Here is a 21,638-nt window from a genome sequence, read left to right on the forward strand (position 1 = left end):
ACAATCCAAACAGCTATGAAACAAATGCAAGCGTCTGCAACATTATGAATCTGTCCAAATCTAAGTTCAAAGTGACTTTTAAAAAGAAAGAAAGGAAAGGGCTAGGATGCAGCTCAGTGGTAGAGGGTTCGATCCCAGCACCAAAAAAGACAAAAAAAAGAGAGAAAAGGCTAACCAGTCACTTTTGGAAGATATTAAGGATCAAACCAATTTTTTTTTTTTTGGTAGTACTGGGGTTTGAACTCAGGGCCTACACCTTAAGCGACAGTACCAGCCCTTTTTTGTGTTGGGTATTTTTCGAGATAGACTCTTGAGAACTACTGCCCAGGCTGGCTTTGAAATGTGATCTTCCTGATCTCTGCTTCCTGAGTAGCTATGACCACAGGCGTGAGTCACCGGTGCCCAGCCCCAACCAAAATTTTTATACAAGCCTAGTTATGAGTTGATAATACTGACACTGGTTGATGAATTCAGAGTTTTATTATGTTATTCTCTTTCATATGTATTAAAAAGTTTCCAAAATAACAAGCCTTTAAAAATAAATCTGGGAAATGCTAGAAAATAAAGAACCTCCCTTCTATTAAAAAATGCATACATCGTTTAAATTACCTGGGTAACTTAAATAATTGAGTTTTCTTCTAAAACTTTTTCTTTCTTTTGCTTTAAATATTTAAATAATATTTATTAAAATATTATATATCTTCTCTATAAAGAAAGTAAAATTAAGCCCTAAATCTCTTTAAGCCCTTTTAACATCTATAAGCAAAAATAAAATATAAGGCTAGAAAATTATACAAAAGGAAAAATAAAAGTTAACATCTTCCCAAAAGATAGCCAAAATCAAGTATTTACTTTCTTGTGATCGATTCCAGGAAACAAAAACCAATGGAGAGGCAAAGGGAGTCAGGCACAATGTGTGTGCACACTCACACTGTGTGTACACAATTGGCATGAGGTATACCATATGTATGTAAAATGCAACAAGAATCACACTGCTCTATGTCTTATGTTTTTCACATAACAGTATGGGACGGTGATCAATTTCATTCTTCAATAACACAGTTTTTTATAATATGAACACATTATCATTTATTTAGCTATTCTATTAGAATCTTCCCCTTTTTAAAATTTTATTGCAAAAATATTACCTTCCATGTTTAAAAAAAAATCTAACTAATTTGGGATAACCAAGAGTAAAGAAATCTACGACATCATAATAAAGGGCTTCCAGTCCCATGCACCGAAACAATATGTACACCATTCAAATTCTCTGCTTTAGGAACGCCGATGTGGTTATTTAGAAAGAGGTGAGGAGCACGGCAAACATTCTGTATTTCTTTTCTTGCAGTACTGAGGGCTGAACGTATGCTTTCTAGATATGTGTGAAATTAGAACAGTATGGTAATCCTATCTTATATTCCTCAAAATATAATTGTGAGAAGAACATGAAGTCTTCTTACCAAATTATGATAAAAATGCTAGGTTTTATTACAAATATTAAGTGACTAATCTTTTAGATTCACAAAACCTTCTGATAATTTCTCAAAATTAAAAAATAAATTTGGCAATGATTATTTTTAATTTGTATAAACAAGTTCATAAATTATCTTCCCTTAAGGAAAGATAAAGAGAAACCCATAAAAGACCTACCTTGATGTTCATCATCCTCCTTTGGCGTCTGTTCCAGTAATGTGTCCAAGGCTTGGGTATAATCTTTCATTACCCAATAGGCAAGACTACGCAGAAAAGGGTCAGGATGTAATCTTCTGCAGTTGAAACCTGATCCTTCCTTTTGGCAACCCAAAATCTTCTGATTCAAGATGGACATGTAAGTGGATGAAGTCTCAATTTCAGATTCATATAAACGGGCAATAACCATGGCTAGCTGAATATCTTCCATTTTTTCAAGACATACCTACAAATTTAAATGTTAAGAAATGCTTCTCTTATTTAGTGATAATTACTTAGCAATATTAATTAATTATCCCACTGATGGCCTGAAACTGTCTACTATTTATGTTCTTAAGAAGAATGGATGGGGTGAAAGGTATTTAGTGACTGGAAGGAGATTAAGGAAGAATAAGAAGAAAAGTAAGAGACTAGAACTTAGTAGGTTCTAGCCTAGAAAGATCATTTCTAAAACAAGTATGTCAACATCATCTCAGACTTAGGTCAATTTAAATTAATATTCATTTTTTAATTAAATACTACTTATAACAATGGAACTTATGCAATAGTTCCTCTTAATTTCCAAATATTTCCATATAAACAGAATCACACTATTTTTAAAGGCCCTCTACTTACATAGCAAATAACTTATAAAACAGCTACATACTCTTCTCATCCCTTTGGGAGCCCATCTTGAAATGTCACTACTGATCCTGAGAATCTGAGGTAATCACACACTGTGATCATTTGTCAGTCCACAGCACTGCTTGTCCTTGCTTGAATGTCTTACAAGTACATTAAAGACCAGTATGAACTGCTATTTTAGTCCTTCATCTACCAATTCCATTTAGAAGAATAACTTAAAAATATCTTCCTTTCTGCACAGGATGAGGAGGTGTGACCTACACATTTTAAATGTTTCAGAATCACGAGATGGCTTAAGGCGATGACTTTGTAAACTATTTTTGCCATTTTTTTCATAATTTTACACATTACCTTGACATGCAGTACGCCATATCTAAAATTATATTTCTCCCCTGAATTTATTTATAATTTCATTCATCACAGAGCTACTATCTGAAGTTCAGCAATTCTGTACTCTTTGTCCTTACAAACATGACAAAAATCACAATCTCCTCTAAGACCTTGGGGGTTTTAATCTTACTAGTGTTTAATGTCATGTTTTCTTACTTATTTATACCTCAATGGCATCTTTCAGTGAACCAGCTAACAAGAAGAAAGCAGCCGATTGTTCAAAGCGCTGTTTTCCGAGCAAAGAAAAAGCATTTTTTAAAGCAGCTTTACGCCACCTATCTTCATTGAAGTTGTGACTGAAAAACGTCGTCATTTTCTCATCGTGTTGTGACCTGGGAACCAGAGCATGAACATCAGTGAATAAACCAAATCTAAAATATTTCCATCCTTTACAGAATTGTGAAAATAGGAAAAACTCAAACCCATCTAAACAGAGCTGGGAACTTCAGCCACAGCGACCGTCTCCCACCACCTCTTCACTTCTAATGTGCAAAGTTAACTGTGCCTTACAGGCCCAAGTAAGAAGCAAGAAAAGTGCAGCTTTACTTTCTTTTTTTTTTTTTTTTTCTGGCTACAAGTGTATTCAACACAAAAGAATCCCCTTCAATTTTACTGAGGTGGCTGACCACGTCCACAACCACATCCGCCTCTAAACTGGAATTCAGTTGCTGACCCAGCCTCAGCTTCTTGTCAGCACCGGGTGGCACAGCACTCCGTCTGTAGGTGTCTGTCAGCTTCCCCTCTTGTGAATCTTGCAGGCCGCTCACCCTCCAGACCTTTGGGCCTAGGCCTGCCTGTCTCTGGACGGCTGTGATGCAGAGTGGCAGGCACGACCTCAGGAGGCAGGTGGAAGTAATCAGTAATCACGGAGATACAGATACCCTCATAAGTGAGGTACCAATAAAAATGTCTGCAGGCAAACTGTTCCTTCACACAGCCCCGAGACTTGAGGACTGCATGGCTTTCATGACATGAAGGTTGGGCACAATCCTGTCTGCCACCTCTGGGTGCTTGGGCATGGGGACATCCTTCTTGGCCACCATCACTCCCTGCCTAAAAAGGCGTTCATAAAAGGCAATCCGGTTCTTCATTAACATCGAGGCAGCTTCAGGGGCCAAGGCCGAGGCTGGAAAGCAGCTTTACTTTCAATGTGCTTTTTGCTTTACTTTTTTTTGTTTGTGTGGGGGTGGGTAGGGTGGAACAGTACTGAGCATTGAACTTGGGACCTCAAGTGCTCTACCTCTTGAGTTATGCCACCAACTCTTGAGTTTTTGCCCAGGTGGATCTTGATCCCCTTCCCTCTGCTGACTCCCTAGCAGCTGGGATCACAAGCACACACCACCACACCTGGCCTGTTTGTTGAGATGGGGTCTTATTAGCCTTTTCCCTGAGCTGGCCTCAAACAGTGATCCTCTTATCTATGCCTCCTAAACTGCTGGGATTACAGGCATGAGGTAGTATATCTGCCTTCCAATGTGCTTTTATCAAGTTTTTTTTTTTCAGTATTCCACCCTTTACATTAAATTGAAAAGATACTTTGCCCCTTTCTGCAGCAAAAGGAACCAAGGCATAAAGAAGTAAGCTGATTTGACCAGACTCATACACTAATTATTTTCAGAAGCATTAGGCTTCTGACATGACACACTGCATGCTGCAGTGACTCACCTGAACAGACCCCACACCACTGCTTTCTTCTTCATGGAGAGGTAGAACAATGCAGCATCTAAGGCATCATTGTTCCTTTGAAAGGAGGCTTTGGCAACCTAATGATAAATAAAATGACTATTTGACAAAACAACACAGTCAACAATGAATGCTTCTCTGCTACTTCTATGGCTGACATAAACTCAAACACAACCAAAGCTGTTGAATTTATGCAGAACAAATCCAGTCTTTAAAAGTTTAAAAATCGTAGCCAACTCTCACCCTTGCACTTCAAGCAAGAGGTGCTTTTCTCCCCCCTTTTCCTTTTCACCTACTTTCTCTTGATTTAATAAAACAAATCCTTGCTAAAACTTAAAGTAAAAATTATAGCCGGGCATGGTAGCTCACACTTGTACTCCTTGCTATTCAGGAAGCAGAGATCAGATCAGCCCAGGCAAAAAGTTTGCAAGACAACATCTCAATTAATAAAAGCAGGGTACGGTGATATGTGATTATCACCCCAGTTACAAGGGAAGTATAAATAAAATCACAGTCCAAAAGGTTAGATCCTACTCAAAAAGTATCTATGACAAAAAGGGCTGGGGTGTGGCTCAAGTGGTATAATGCCTAGGTGTCTAACAAACAGAAAGCTCAGAGTGCAAACCTCAATACTGCCCAAAATAGTTTTTTTTTTAATTATTAACCTGTTATCATTATTGTGTGTAATCACATTGTTTTGGATAACAGCATAAAGACCACATCTTAGTTACCAAAGATGCTGAGGCATCTCTGCAAATCACTGAGTTCAGAAACAGAATAAAAACCATGGGTGTTTTATTAGCTCACAATGACTGAAGTTACTGAAGCCTGGGGGAAAGGAGGAAAGACATCTAAAACTGTACCATACAAATGTTTTATTCTCAATATTCTTCTATATTTCTTCCCTTTTTAGCATTTTCTATTCTTTTCATCATTTAACTTATGGCTTTAATATGTTCTATCATTCTTTTATTCATATTCAGCTAAAGATTTGAAATATATATTTCAAAGCAAAAAATTATACATCCCTTTAATTATAGCATTTCAAGTGTGCAAAGGAAACTTGCTAATTATTAAACTAGCCATGCAGAAAATCTTTTATATAAAAGGAATGATTTTTCTAAGTAATGTAAATAAAGGACACAACTTAAGAATGCTTTCTGAATTTAGACTTTATATTTTCTTAAAATAAGACACACCTCAACTAATTCAGAAAGTACTATTTCATAAATATAAATTATATATATATATACACATGCATAATATATAGAAATTTCATAAAATTCATGTTTTTACAATGTCCAAAAAATTCAATTAAAAATTTTCAAGATCTCAAGATGTACAAACTAACTCCTCATGACAAGTCCCTCTGGACATAACATCTTTTGTTCCTTTAAGACTGTTTTTGGTTTTTTTTGTTTTAACTTCAAAATCCAGTGAAGTAAAGTTACCTTTTCAATGCATCTTCGGAGCGTGTTAATATTTCTCACCCACCAACCTATTCCCATAGCTCTTAACTCAGACCACTGAGGGTCCCCTCTCTGAATTGCTGGAATCATATTAATGAGTTCTTCCTCAGCCTCAGAATGAAAAGCCCAGGCAAAATGACAGGTAGACACACCTAAATTGGAAATACGGATTAATAACCTTCAGAACTACATCCAAAATAACAATCTTTTTCAAGTAGAAAGAAAGGATGAAAGTCTGAAATCACTCAGGATATTATGCTATCTAGCCTCTGAATATAAGAATGCTGGAAACAAGCCAGGAATGTGTGGCACTTATAATCCTACCTACTTAGAAGGCTGTCATTGAAGGCCAACCAGGCCAAACACTTGGTAAGACCTCATCTCAACCAATAGCTGGGCATGGTGGCACGTGTCTGCTGTCATCCCAAGCAACGTGGGAAGGCTGAGATTGGGAGGATCACAGATCCAGGCCAGCCCCAGCAAAAAAGTCTGTGAGACACCGTCTCAGAGAGAAAAAGCTGAACATGGTGGCTCGTATCTGTCATCCCAATGACCACCTGAAGCATAAAATAAGAGGATCGAGGTCTATGTCAGTGTGGACAAAAAATAAAGACTGTCTCCAGGGTAACCAGGGCAAAAAGGGCTAGGTGTAGCTCAAGCAGTAGAGCACCTGCCTAGCAAGCACAAAGCCTTGAGTTTAAACTCTAGTACCATCCCCCCTGAAAAAAAATATTAATAGAATGTCAGAAACATAAGATCCAAATCTTTTTCCCAAAAATTATTTTTTCATACAAAAACGTGTAATTGAAAAGAGAGATCGTTGACTATTAAGCTATTCACATGTACACACACCAAACTTAAATAAAGAAAGCTTCCATAAAGTCAAAAGCACTTGGTCCACATGCCTGGGTGTTGGACTGCTACTTGCTTGAGAACCACTGCTCCATTCATCCTTAAAGCCAGAGAGCTAAGTACACTTCAAAGCAAGCTCTAAACGTCATGAGAGTTCTAGTACCAGAATAAAGGAATAAATCAGGGATAGATCACAGTCATGAGGTATATTCCTCTGCCTCTGTGCCTTCATAAAGCTGCCTAAGACGACTGGAAAGGATCTACACTGTATTTAGAGGCAACAAAATGGGTTTAGGGAGGCCAGAAGACTACCAAGTACAAATGAGTTCTGATCAATAGTTTACTGCAAATGCTGTACTCCACTTAGAGCAGGTGAAGAGAGAGAATGCAAGAAGAACCAAGAGAAGCCTGTTACAGAAGCCTGGCTGGCTGGGTATGTAGCTCAGTGGCAGAGCACTTGCCTAAATGTGCTGGATTTGATCCCCAGCACCTCAATAAATTAATTAATTAAATAAAGAAGGCAGACAGGCCTAAGCACCATCTATCTGAGCCTATTTTGGAAACAGAAATGTCTGAGGTTAATGATGGTCACATTATAACAAGCCTCTTAAAGCTATAAAGCCATCAATATTACAGCATAAAATATTTTCATTATCATCTACTATACAGAGTTCTCATGTAACTCTGAAGTCTTCCTGATAATTACTGCTTTATAATAATTCCCTTAGGAAGTATGAAAGGAAAAGTTGTTATGAACATTTTGAGTAATCTAGTTTCCCATTGCTTATGTTTATGTATCACTGCTCTTGAACTCAAACCACAAAATTTTTTTTTCATTTTTCTTTTATTATTCATATGTGCATACAAGGCTTGGTTCATTTCTCCCCCCTGCCCCCACCCCTTCCCTTACCACCCACTCCACCCCCTCCTTCTCCCCCCCCTCAATACCCAGCAGAAACTATTTTGCCCTTATCTCTAATTTGTTGAAGAGAGAGTATAAGCAATAATAGGAAGGAACAAGGGTTTTTGCTGGTTGAGATAAGGATAGCTATACAGGGCATTGACTCACATTGATTTCCTGTGCATGGGTGTTACCTTCTAGGTTAATTCTTTTTGATCTAACCTTTTCTCTAGTACCTGTTCCCCTTTTCCTATTGGCCTCAGTTGCTTTAAGGTATCTGCTTTAGTTTCTCTGTGTTAAGGGCAACGAATGCTAGCTAATTTTTTAGGTGTCTTACCTATCCTCACCCCTTCCTTGTGTGCTCTCGCTTTTATCATGTGCTCATAGTCCAATCCCCTTGTTGTGTCAAACCACAAAATTAATGCAACAAATCTTAACTGTCACTGCAAATTAATGGACAATGGGAAAAGTGCACAATATTTTTACATCGATTTGTAGTTTTTCAAAACCTAAAGGGCAGATTAATTTTCTATCTCAGTCTCTGCCTATCAAATAATATTCTGCTTTAGAACCTATTAAATAGTGATGCAAAACACATTCTTTTGCTGATATGAAATTAATGCTATAAAAAATATAAAATCTATTCTATATCCATATTAAATATAATCAATTGTTTTTGTCTTTTTGAGGTGGGGTTTCACTACATAGTCCAGGCTAACCTCAAACTCAAATCCTTCTGCTCAGTTTCCTGGGCAGTGATATTACAGTGTACACCACCATGCCCAGCAAATTTGATTAAAATTCTGGTATGATTAAAAAGAAGTAGAGCTAGAATGTGGCTAAAGTGGTAGAGCACCTGCCTAGCAAGCATGAGATCCTGAGTGCAAACCTAATTGAACAAAAAAAAAAAAAAGAAACAAACAAAAATGCATTCGAGCATGTCAAAAGAATTAGGTCTCAAAATGCAAGACTAAGGGTGCAGTGAATGTGTATGGAACCCTTAGATGTGAAATGCTATTCGGGAAGAAAAAGAACAGGGTAACAAAAGACACTTATTTTTATTCACCTACCAAAGGCAGGCTAGTCTTTATAGTTCATCTTTGTTCTTCTTACCTATACAAAATCACTTAACTTCTTCCCTGAAAACTCGTAGGACCATTGCCTATATAACACAGTCACTTCCCATCATGAGTATTTTAACTACTGTCAAAAGGAAAATGGAATTTAACAAAGCTTTAGCTATCTGAGGTGTTTCCCTAATCAATGCACACAATTGTCATTAACTGATTCAGTAATAACGAAACTTTAAAGGAACACTGAGTAATTTTTAAAACTTATCCAAGTGGCAAAGACTGTTTAAAGTGATAATATCAAATGCTGGTAGCAGGATGAGTTTTGACATCACTGACCACTGCTTCTGGGAATGCAAATGAGCACAGTCCTCCAAAGTACATTTTCAAAATACCAATCATTTCACACCCTTTGACTCAGTAATGCAACTGCTAGGAGACTAAAACATAAGGAAATAATCAACTTATAAATATTTATACGTAAGGTTACAGGGTCATTCATGATAATGATCATTCAAATTTTAAAAATCATCAAAAGCTAAATGTTTCAAAAATAAAGGGTTGAGCAGATAAAACACAGTTTAGGGGCATGACAGAACATCAGACAGCTGTTTAAAATCTTGTCTTCAAAGAACACTTACAAGGTAAAAGGTAAGCCTTATGAGTAACAACCACAGTCTATCAAGCCTTGTATTCTAAGGCCTACAATACTAGTGCACATTTCATGAGGCTTTTGGTTTAAAAAGGAATACAGTCCAAAGAAGTGAGCACTGGACTGGGAGTCTAACTCCATGGCTGTAAAAAAGAGACCTACATTCTGGGGAAGTCACTCTAAATTCTAGTTTCACCTATTAATCTGTAAGTAAGAGTGTGACATAAATCCTTATGTCTCAAATCAGGGTGTGTGGCAGCAATAGTGGACATATTCAAATCTAGTGAACAGTGTGGCAGATCTTCCTCAAACAACAACTTGCTGGAAAGTTAAACATAATTGTTAGATTAAAATGAATACAACAATAATATGCAGAACAACATTTAAAACTCTCAAAGAAACAAAAGACATCAGGCAGAATTCTGGGCCCCTTTGTAAAGAGTCACTTTGTGTTATTACCACCTCAGGCATACCACATTTACTCCCTAAGCTACTACAGCTTTAGTGAGTAAAGTCTCAGAAACTGAACTATTTGAGCAAAAGTCACAGGACAGAGCTGAAGGAAAATATAAGTGGGTACTATGTGACAGGAAGATCTTAAGGCTGTAGACTGGTTTGCATATAACGACGTACCTGTTGCTTACACACAGACATGACACCCATCACTGCAGAACTAAGTAAAAGTTGTGCAAAGATTCAAACAATGAATAGAATACCTTGATGAAGTAGCTGTACTCGGTACAAGGGAGGCAGTGATGTTAAAAGGCATGTATGCAAGCGCATAGCTAACAAGTATCTCAAACCACACTCATCTAAGGTGTCTCTTCCTGTAATTTTAAGTAGAAAATATGTTTAAGGGAAAAGGATTTCAACAGATCACAAAGTAATTACAAAGTTATAGGATAAACATTAAACTTTGTAATAATAATTTACACAAAATAGGTATTTTTAATATATTGCTTTGTGAACATTTTAATATCTTTACAAACACATGAATATTAAAACTCCTAAGTGGAAAATGATTTGGGAAAATTAAATTACCTACTAATACAGATAACTGCATTATATTTATTCAAATGAAATATTTAAATCTAATAAAATATATAGTAACTGCAGCAAGTTAGGTATAATTCTTAAAAATATTTCCTACATGAATTAAGATGAGAATTAAAGACAGGAATGACATAACTAAAGTGAAACCATCTGTTGTAATAATTAAACAGATAACATTTTCTTGGCTATTTAGTTGACTAAAATATGGTACTACCACTTGAAATTTGCTTCTCCAAGCTAGTTAGTGTTACAAGATTAAGTTGAATTTGAACCTTGATTCCACAAATTTACTTATGCAAACTGAATTCCACTTAGTTAAAAGTTTAATGAAAGTATGAAAGTATGGCAAATTCAATCAAATCTATAGCCATTGGGAGTAAGAACAATGCAAAAGTACTGATGGCACCTAACCCAATAATTGACACATGCAAGTACTCAAAGAGCAGAATAAATATCTTCCAGAAAAAAACAAACATTTTAAATTGCCAAAGCTTAGTTCCAGCTCTACTTCCCATTACCTATATTCATTCATCCAACAAATTTAGCATCTGCTACAAGTAAGGCATGGTTTAGGGACTGGGCAGTGAACAAACTCTCATGGAGTTTACATTTTAGGAGTTAAGAGAAAAAACAATAAAATATGGAAAATTAATGTTGTGGAGGGAAGTAAAACAGGATTGAGAAACAGGGAGTGCTGAAGTCCTATTTTTGTATGTGTGACCAGGGAAGAATTGTGTAAGAACATGAAATTTCAGCAGAAATCTGGGGAGGTAAAGGAATGAGCCATGCATAAAACTGGAAGAAGTGCATTCTATGTGGATGAAACAGTAAGTGCAAACACCCTGAGTAAAGAGTGTGCTTATGTGTTTGTGGGATAGCAGGGAGGCCAATGTAGGGAGCGGGAATGGACATAGACCCTGTGGGATCTTGGGGACCAATGTAAAGATGTTGACTTGTATTCTAAAGCGACATGCAAAGCCACTAGTGTGTACTGAGCAGAGGAGAGATTTGGTGTGCTTTTGTTTCAAATGGGTCAGTGATTCCTATGCAAAAGACATACTGAGTTGACATAAATGAAATCAATAGGAGACTAACTAGTAATTAGGAAGGAAGCACCAATGACTGGAGCCAGTGTAGTAAGAGCAGAGGTGATGGGAAATGATTCTGTATGTAACAGAACTGACAGAATTTACCAAAGGACTGGATATGGGGTATGAGAGGAAGCAGAGCCAGGAATGCCTGTAAGTTTTCTCACCTGGGCAAATGGAAGAATTCATTTACTTAGAATCCTTTCACTGAGATGTGCAACTCATTTAATTCCTGAGCTCCAGTTCCCACCTGTGAAATGGAGACATTCATTCCTGCCTTGTCTACCTCATGAATGTCCACTGTGACAAGGATAAGCTATTTTTATATTGCCAGACAATGATACAGTTTTTATCAGAAAGTTTAAACTATTTTTCATGGGTTATGGCAGGCCTTCTTTCTTAACATCCTAAAGTAAAAACTAATATAAATTAGGTATACAATGAAGGTGTAAGGTTATTCTGGGGAGAATTTCACTCTAGTGCACATTACCTCCTAATTGGGTGGGGGGGGTTGTTGTTTTTTGGTTTTCTCCCCCTTAACTAACATAGTCAGAAAACAGGTCATGGGCAAAACCCCTTAAGGTCGCTTGTTATTATAGTCTACAAAAGGGAAACTTTGGAAATATATTGCAAGGGTGTAAACCTATTAAAAAAAAATTTCAAAGTGACTTTGAGGAACTCTCTTTTTCCCCAAATTTGGAAATCTCATGAAACAGAAAAAGTACAGAGTACAGGACTGGAGGCATGTGAACCCCATCTCTGCCACTCAATACCTATGTGATCTTTGATGAGCTACTTAATATCCTAAGGATCAGTGCTTCATCTATAAAATTAAATATAATAATAGCTACCTACCTACTGGGAGATTGTTATGATAGTTAAAGGGGATAAGGTACATAAAGTGCCTGGAATAGCTTCACTCTTCTGCAATATTTATTGAATGAATGAATGAAAGGTCAGTAATTTTTGGTTTCATTTTCTAACGCCACTGTTTACAATCAACACCATTACCTCCAACTTTCTACATAGGAGAGAATGAAATCCAGTTTCAGAAGGCACCAAAAATTTTCTAGTTACAGAATGAATCAGGCAAGAATATTTAAGAGAACTTTTGGAGAAATTTGTGTAATTGTAAGAAGTTACTGATGCCTAGAAATTGGAAAATTGTAAGATGAGCCCATGATATCCCTATAAGCCTCATGATTCTATAGTAAAATTAGCAAATGGACCATTATCATCAAAGAAAAAAACACCACAGAATTCAATGTTTTCTAAAAAATAGACTCTATATCCAGCATCATGAAAGGTTTCCGTGTAAGAACTCATATGAGTGTTCACACAGGTATCACAAACCCATATTATATCTGCCTGTTTTGACTGTCTTTTCTCTTACAACTAAGCATATTATATAATAGTAATTATGCATTGTGGAGGTCTTTTCCCTGCAAGGTTTGAAAGAAAAAACACAATTCACTATGTGAGTCATTATACAGATAACAAAATATTTCTATTAATGATAACTTTATAAAATTTTAGTGAGAATATTTACCTGAATAATTCTTATCTCTGTTTTCATCAAGCTCAGTACTGGTGGTAGCCACTGTATCAGCCAGTGCTACAAGGAACATCTGCTCCAAGCGGGTAAGGCCTGGTAGACTTGAGTGCATAAGATGACTAGAAAGTACTCTGGCATGTTCCTGGCCAAAGTAAGCTGGTCCATATTGAGAAAGATTTATTACTTTTGATTTGCTTTCTCTCTTTTCTGGCTCTAAATCAATATCATCTGTTGTTATATCCTGGATTTGGAACAGCTCTGAGTACTGATCCTCTGGTTGACTTTCAGCACGATCTTCATAGCTCTGTGGCATTCTGGTACTCTCTTCTGAAATTCTGTAGGATGTATCCTGATCTGCAGCAAGTAATGCATACAGCGGCAGTGGAGGAATGGAATCTATCTCAGTATAATCTCGAGTACCATCTTTTCCTATGGTAACTGTATCCTTTGCTGTACTGCCACTTACACTAATGGTTCTAGAAAGATGTCGCTTAGTTCCTTCTCCAGCATCAGCATCTCTAACTATTGCAACTTCACCTGCAATACATTTTACTAAGTGAGAGAGAATGGCTTTAGCCCTTCGGACTTTCCCTAAATCCATCAATTCTAACAGCTGAGTTGGATGATACTGTGGGAGGGTAGGGGAAAGTACGTGAGCAGCCTCAAATAAACCGCCATCCTGAGCTACAGTTGGTGAATAAAAAACATCATCAACAATAGCTGTCCCTTCAACAATACTTTTTCTTGCCAACGTATTAGATTTAAAGGCAGAATGATCTTGTATTGCTGTCTCTTCTGCACTGGGACTATCAGCTTCAGTGTCTCCAAATTTGACAGCATGCTTCCACTGGGCATATACATGCATTTCACAATCCATTCCCACTACCAATATCCCATCTCTTACCCAAGAGAGAGAAACAGGCAGTGAAGGTGTACCATCAACAGAAGATACCAAATCTATAGATCTAAGAAGAACCCATCTTGACCTAATGCCTTGCTTAATACTACCACCTAGTGGTAAAGTAATGACGGCTACTCCATCCTTACTATTGGTCTGCTCAGTTACAATTCCTGAAAGCCTCCCATACATGAAGATATTAGCACCAACCCCCACTGTGAGGATGTGAGAGCCATCTTCTTTTGACACCCAGTCCAAATGTACTAAATGCTTGATATTTGGAATAAGATATCTATCTTTGCTTAAAAGTGCATCTGACTTGCTATATACAAACAGATTACTGTCAACACTAACCCTTGAATCGAGTACACTCCCAACCTTAACCAAATCATCAAGATGAATCGTTTGTTCTAAAACCCATTCTGACCCTCCAGTAGATTCACATTCAAATATACAAACATGCATAGAAAATTCTTTAGAAACAAAGCCATTGTGGTGGATAGGTTGCTTGTAAGCCACTGCAAGGCGACCTGTGTATGAACAGCTGACAGCAACTGGTCTTCCCACAATGCTCACTGTACTGCTATTGTCCTCCCCTTCATCATTCATCAGGGGCCACTTCTTCCAATGATAGGTTTCTTTCTTATCACTTGTATTACATTGTGGGCTGGTTTCCACACAACATTTCCAGAAGCGTACTTTATTGTCAGAACAAGTTGTAACCACTAAATAAGGTGCAAGGCACACAGGATAAATTGAAGAGGAACTCAGATGGCCTTAAAAAAAGAAAGAGCAGACTGTCATAATAATAATACCACAAAATAATATGCTAATAATCAAATAATGTGATCAATTAAAAGCCACTATGAGTTTCTTCAGAGTAAACTTGCAGTCCTCTCCTAACTAATGTCCTATGTTAAATGTTCACTGCATAAGGTATATATAGAAGTGTTGGAGGGTCCATCAATAAAGTCAAAATATGTGATAATAATTACTTGTTTTTAGAGTATTAAATGGTACAAGCATTTTAAATGGTACAAATATTTCATTAAAATTCAAAAGTAAAGAAACAAGTCAATCCTTAATAATTTATTACTTACCATAATTTATACCTGCATTACCACGTGCCTCACTGGGCTTTCATTCTAAATATTTTATTACTTTCATCACAGACGCTTAAGTGGTCCTTATAATTTGCCCTTCAAAATTCCCTACCCCTAATCCAGACCATAGTTTAACCCTATCATCAATTTTTTGTCAGACTAAAATATCAGTCTTTTATCTTACATTTTCCTCCAAAGTATATGCCAACCCTTGTTCAAATACACTTACTAAAGTCAGATATGATTATCTCATTATGATTATCTCATGATTATCACCATGAATGAAAAGTCTTCATTTTTAAAGAGCTCCAGTTATTCACACATTTTATTTTTTGAAATTTTACCATCATAGTATTCCCAAAGTGTAGACAAAACACCTCACATAAAAATGTTTACATCATTTTCTGTCCAACTGATTACATTTATCCCAAGAAATTATTTATAACAAAGACAGGTTTCTAAAATGATGGATCATTACTAGAAAATATATCAGTGTAGCACATATTTCAAGAATACATCCACTCAAGAATACATCCATTTTATTTCTTGAAACTACACCTGCTCCATCTTAAAAACTCCTTACCTGCTGAAGGTGTTGCTCTTATCACTTCCACTGATTCCGGGAGATCCAGAGGTTGGCTGTACACCAGTCTAGAACTCAGAATAAGTTTACTAGCAGTTTGAAGATTAGCAATTGATGAAGAATGTGGCATGGGACTGACACTAGGGGAAGTTTCTGGAGAAGAGTCCACATTCTTCTGTACAGGGACTGAAAGTAGACTCTCAGATGAAACAATTTCTGAAGCTTTTGCTTTGAAAAGAAATTATGAAATGTATTATTATCACCACTACGCACATGAGCTACAGTGGCATTTTATTATTCTTCAAGAAATATGGCCTTTTAGAAGCAGTTCTACTTCTTAGGAGACAAAGTCAAGTTTCAGACTTTTTTTTTACTCAGTTACCTTGATCAATATACATTTTTAAACTTTCTTACTGCTTAGTTAGCATGATTGACTCCTTCACAGGAATACTGTAAGGGAAAAACCGTAACATGTCATAGCTAGAAAGAAACCTTTAGTTATGTAGTCCAGTGATCTTAACCTTTAAAACAAATTAAAAGCTTGAGGAATGTGTTAACGTACAAATTCCCAGGCAGAAACCCAGAGGCACCAATTACATTGATTTGGGATAGAACCCAGAAATCTCCACTTTTAATAACCAGACAAGATGTTTCTGAAACACATGAGTTAGGAGTCAAACTTTGAGAAATAACAATGTGCTGCCTCAGATGAAGAAATTTAAACTTGCAGAGTTCAGTGATTTTCTTAGGGTCATACAATTAGCTAGCAGCAAAGAAGCTCCTGCAATGCCATCCTCTTGACTATCAAGTACTTAAGGTAATTTCAGGAACAAATATAAAAAATAAGAGTTTCAAACAGATTTAAGACAGTATCAGCTAACTGGCTTTGTAAAGCATGTTACCCTTAATTATCCTCCAAAAAAAGATCAGTTATTGGTGCTTCTGTTACAGATGAGGGATACTTCACATTACTTTGTATGTCTGTCTCTCCCCATTCCACTACAATTTCATCAATGTTAGGGATGATCTCTTACTATTTTGGATATCTCAAGAAACACCAGGATGCCCAAGACAATAAAACAAGCAATCTTCTTTTGTTTCTGGTGAATCTTAAACATGTCCATCTACCTTATTACGAGAGCATTTTTCACAAAATGGATTTAAGATTACAGACATGCACCAGTTGTCAGAAAATAAAAGAGTCCTAATCCTGGTTCTATAGCTAAGCGAATGTATTTCCTTAAGCAAAGCACTTCACCATCTCTGGCTATTTTCTCATCTGCAAAATGAAGTTGAGCTATATTATTTCTCTTCTTATAAACTAAACAATTGTCTAATATATATCTTGTGCTAAGAAAGAAAATAGGGACAGGAAAAAAACAAAGACTATAGAGCTTGATTTTGAAACTTGGTTCTATAATGATGTATATAATGAATGGAACTTGGTTAAGTTACTTAACCTTACTCCATTAGTAAACAGGAGATAATACCTATCTCACATGTCTCAATACCTGGCATCCAGAAAGTTAAGTATTCAACACATTTCCTTCCCCACCTAAATATTGGCAGTCATTTTGTCCTCTGACAGGACATTCAACACACTGGTAAATTCAGGTGTTAGCTGCAAATGGCACTATACACTATGTTAAAACTGCAGCAAACAGCAGAACCATGAAATAGAGGCTTCCTGTCATAGTTGAGGTGGGCATATTATTGGTTTGCTTCTACCACAATCTTTTCTGTGACCTACTGCTGTCAAAAACACAGTAGGCAAGCAACTCCACCACTAGCTCTGCTTTAAGGAAATAGCAGTGGGACACTCCCCTCACAGGCAATGGACACTTCTTACCCCATCACAAAGGTCTGTCACTGCCTCTACTAATTTCCTCAATTCCATCCCTGGCTCTGTGACCAATTCTAGAAAACACCGTATTCTCTGATGGGTTAAGAATTTCTCCCTGACAAGTTGTTTGGCTTTCCTTACTCTTGTCTTTCTGTGAAGCAACATACAATAACAAAACCCAACTCAAAATGCTTTGAAAAAAATTTTTTGAATTCCTGGTGCCTCCAGAAGATTAGGCTCAACTGGCACAGAAAAAGGTTCTATTAACTCATTCGTTTTTTTCTAGTGCCATTTCATAACTCAGAAGTTATTTGGTAATGTAACAATACTAAAGGAACTAAAAAATACATTATTGTTGGTTCTCTATATTAAATGTTTAATGTGTAAAAAACTGATTAATTGCCAGAAATAATAAAATCTTTTTACAACTCTCTTAAATATTTTGAATTAGCTAGTTTAAAGTAGATTCAGTCTGGCAAAGAAATGACAAATGTCTAAGGTGACAGAAATGCCAGTTACCCTGATTTCATCATTACATATTATATCCATCCACTAAAATGTTATACTGTACCCCATAAATATATCTAATTGCCATGTATCAATTAAAAATACAAACATACTCTTTAAAATACAATAAATAAATCTTATTCAAAAAAGTAGATTCGGTTTGATATGAGTATGCATGCAGTTCTTCATTATAACAATTATCTCTCAAAGGTTTTGTTTTTTAGTTGTTTTTTTTTTTTAATGGCACTGGGGTTTTAAACTCAGGGCCTCATGCTTGCTAGGCAGGCACTCTATCACTTCAGCCATTTCACTCCTCCAGCCCCCCCTTTTTTAACAAAAGATCTGAGCTGGAGGTATAGCTCAATGGCACAGCGCTTGCCTAGGTACATGGACCTGGGGTGTGATTCCCCAGACCACCAAAAAGCCATTTTGCTTATAAGTTTCAGATGCTCCATCATATTTTAGCAAATAGCAACTCTGTTTCTCTTAGTGATGCTCAAGCTAATGCACATTGTATCAATGGCAATGTGCATTCATCAACAAAAAGCACGATGGTACTTCTGTGGACAGAGCTGATTCACAGACACAGCACTGAGAAAGAGAATCATAACAGACATTCAAGAAACATGAATGAACCAGGCACTGGTGGCTCACGCCTGTAATCCTAGCTACTTGGGAGACAGAGATCGGGGAATCAAGGTCCAAAGCAGCCGAGGGAAATAAGTTTGTGAGACCCTATCTCAAAAATATGCACCAGAAAAATGGCTGGCAGAGTGGCTCAAGTGGTAGGGCACCTGCCTAGCAAGTTTGAGGTCCAGAGTTCAAACCCTGGTACTACAAAAAAAAAGAAAGAAAAGAAACATTTTTTTAAAATAAATCAATTAAGCTTTTTTTAAAAAAAAATTTCTACCCATAGGCAAGTTTGTTTTCAGATTAGCTTGTTTCATTAATGATTTATGACCCCATAATTAAAAATTTGGTAGAACACAGGTGTGGTAGCACACACCTTATAATTCCAGCACTCAAGAGGCTAAGGTAATAGGAGCTTGAGTCTGAAGTCAGCCTGGGTTACACAGCAAGATCTTGTCTCAAAAATAAATAAATGTTTGGCAGAGACATTTCAATTTAGCAACTCCATTTATAGTTGATCAGAACTTCATTCTAAAGAATCAACCAACCTAAAGCATATTCTGTAAACTGAATTTGTTTCAGATCATCTTTGTATAAAATCATAATATAATTACTTACCTAAACATGCTTGTACTGATTTAAGATGAAGGTGCCACATATGGAGAATAGAGTAATTGTTGCTGTCCTTTTCAATTACTACCAGAAAGAACTTTTCTGAAAATGGTGGTGGTCGATATCCTATTGTTCAAAGGGAAAGTATAAGTAATGTGTTACTACAGGGTTAGAAAAACATGTTTTAAAAGCTAAAAACAACTCTTAGTTACATAGAAGTTGGAAAGAAAGGGGGATGGATTCGGTGGTTTGAATATGGTGTGTCTCCTCAAAACTCACCAGGGTGAACCAGATGTCAGTGGTTCACACCTGTAATCCTAGCTACTTAGCAGGCAGAGATCAGGAGGATGGTGGTTCAAAGCCAGTCCGGGCTAATAGCTGGAGAGCCCTTATCTTGACAATACCCAACACAAAAAGGGCTGACAGAATGGCTCAAGTGGTAGAGCACTAGCAAGTTTGAGGCCCTGAGTTCAAACCCTAGTGCCACCAAAACAAAACAAACAAAAAAACTCGTGTTGCAATTTAATTCCCATTGTGAGGGATTAAGAATAAGGCCTCCATGACTGATACTGGTGACTTTATAAGAAGAGGGGGAAAAACCAGGGGGGTCACATGCGTGCACTCTCTATCTCTCTTCATGTGATGCCCTGGTTGCCTCAGAACTCTGCCATCAAGGAGGCTATCATCACACATAGCTTCTCAATGTTGGACCAAAATCACAGAGCAAAATAAACTTCTTCTCTTCATAATTTACACAATCTATGGTGTTGTGCTATTAGCATGAGAAAACAAACTAATACAGGAAAGAATAGGTTTTTTTAGGATGGTTTTTACACAATTTCTATGCTAACAGCTAGGTAACTAGCAAAGACTAATGGAACTATGACAAAGATACACAAAGAGAAACCAAGGTAGCACAATCAAGCATTGAAAACCAAAACTGAAAGAGAGAGAAGAGACAGACAGACAGACATTGGGGCATAATTTTCCTCATTGACAATTATACTCCTTATATATAAAAATGAAATCTACACAGGACAATAAAAACTTTCTTTAAAAAATGAAAACTTGTATTATAGGGCAAGAGCTGTGACTCAAGTGATGAGTACCCGCCCAGCACGTGTAAGGCTCTGAGTTCAAATACCAGTACCAGAATGAAAAACAAAAAATCATTTGCCCTGATTTACCAGAGTCATAAGAAATATCAAGAGAGAATAAATTATCTGGAAGTCTTTGATAATCAAAAAAGGTTTTCATTATAGAAAATTAATTCTTAAAAGTAGGGCATATCTTTTCATTTCAATAGAACATGACAATTTTATAGCTACATGATTACAGTTTCAAAAAGAAACATTTTAAGCTAAATTATAAAGTTGAATCTAAGATCATATTGTTTGTTTTTGAAAGGTCTTATGGAAAAACTACTTTCTTTCACAAAAAGAAAAAATCAATACCACATTTCAGAGAGGAAAACTGTGGGATGATACCTTTCACTTACAATGTCCAAGACGTTTCTAGTGAAACACAAAACAGACACACACATCTTACTTCCTGTATTCATCATTGGTCTGTAGTAATTTACTGGGAACTTTTTTTAACCTCTACTAAAATTAAATGGTCTACTTAAGATCCCACAGGGAACTTAGAACCTATCAAAATAACTAATTATAGCATTGAATAAAGTTACTTCTCAAAACAAAATGTTTCATAAATACTCTTTCTTGGCAAAAGTCTATGTTGCCAGTGACATGTCTTTTAAAATGTAATTTTCACCCATCTGCCTCCTTCATCTACAAAAGCTTTGATGGGATTAACTAATGCATCTGACAAAAGTTATGAGTGATGACTCCAGAATAGTCATACTTGAAAACCTGGGGAAAAAAAAGGTTTTTAAGAGTAAAGCAAACTCAGGCTCATTAAAAAGTACCTTGTGAAGGCTGAAAAAATATTTCTGTTTCCTTTTTCTCCAGATCTTCCTTATGTGGTTTATATCCTATAATGAAGTCTTCTTGAAACACATGAAGCAACTGTGTATTTGAACCACACTACAAATATGAAAAAAATAAGTTTTTATCTTTGAAATTTCCTATCTCCCACTTACTACCTCCCCATTACTTAGAAGAAATTTAACAATTTCTATTAATCTTGACTAATTAAGTCTACTTAAGAGAAAAGAAAAGAGCAGAAAAAAATGATTAAAACTGGACTGGGCAGATGCCCCACGACTGATGAGTGGATTAAGAAAAGTGTGGTATATATACACAATGGAGTTTTATTCAGCCATAAAGAAGGATGAAATTATGTTGTTTGCAGGTAAATGGATGGAACTGGAGAACTTCAGGTTAAATGAAGTAACCCAGGCTCAAAAGTCAAAGGTTGTGTGTTGTCCCTCATGTGTGGAAGCTAGACCTGTAAGTCAAATGTATATATAGATAC

The 21,638-nt window shown here is 36.5% G+C and overlaps 1 protein-coding gene and 1 pseudogene across 4 annotated transcripts in view; both read right to left on the bottom strand.

Moving 5' to 3' along the window:
- Dmxl2 (Dmx like 2) overlaps window positions 1–21,638 on the bottom strand; it is a 153,172-nt gene that overhangs the window by 44,563 nt on the left and 86,971 nt on the right. For all 4 annotated transcript variants that reach the window (XM_074065949.1, XM_074065947.1, XM_074065948.1 and 1 more), the window contains exons 15-23: window positions 21,130–21,247; window positions 19,209–19,328; window positions 15,611–15,838; window positions 13,021–14,700; window positions 10,047–10,157; window positions 5,838–6,007; window positions 4,369–4,466; window positions 2,870–3,035; window positions 1,651–1,915 (exon numbers count right to left, since the gene is read on the bottom strand). In XM_074065949.1, coding sequence (XP_073922050.1) covers window positions 1,651–1,915; window positions 2,870–3,035; window positions 4,369–4,466; window positions 5,838–6,007; window positions 10,047–10,157; window positions 13,021–14,700; window positions 15,611–15,838; window positions 19,209–19,328; window positions 21,130–21,247 — 2,956 coding nt within the window. The remainder of the gene's footprint in view (window positions 1–1,650; window positions 1,916–2,869; window positions 3,036–4,368; window positions 4,467–5,837; window positions 6,008–10,046; window positions 10,158–13,020; window positions 14,701–15,610; window positions 15,839–19,208; window positions 19,329–21,129; window positions 21,248–21,638) is intronic.
- LOC109688866 (small ribosomal subunit protein eS10-like) lies at window positions 3,045–4,356 on the bottom strand (annotated as a pseudogene).

This window comes from Castor canadensis, chromosome 2, assembly GCF_047511655.1.
Source record: "Castor canadensis chromosome 2, mCasCan1.hap1v2, whole genome shotgun sequence".
NCBI classification, from domain to species: domain Eukaryota; kingdom Metazoa; phylum Chordata; class Mammalia; order Rodentia; family Castoridae; genus Castor; species Castor canadensis.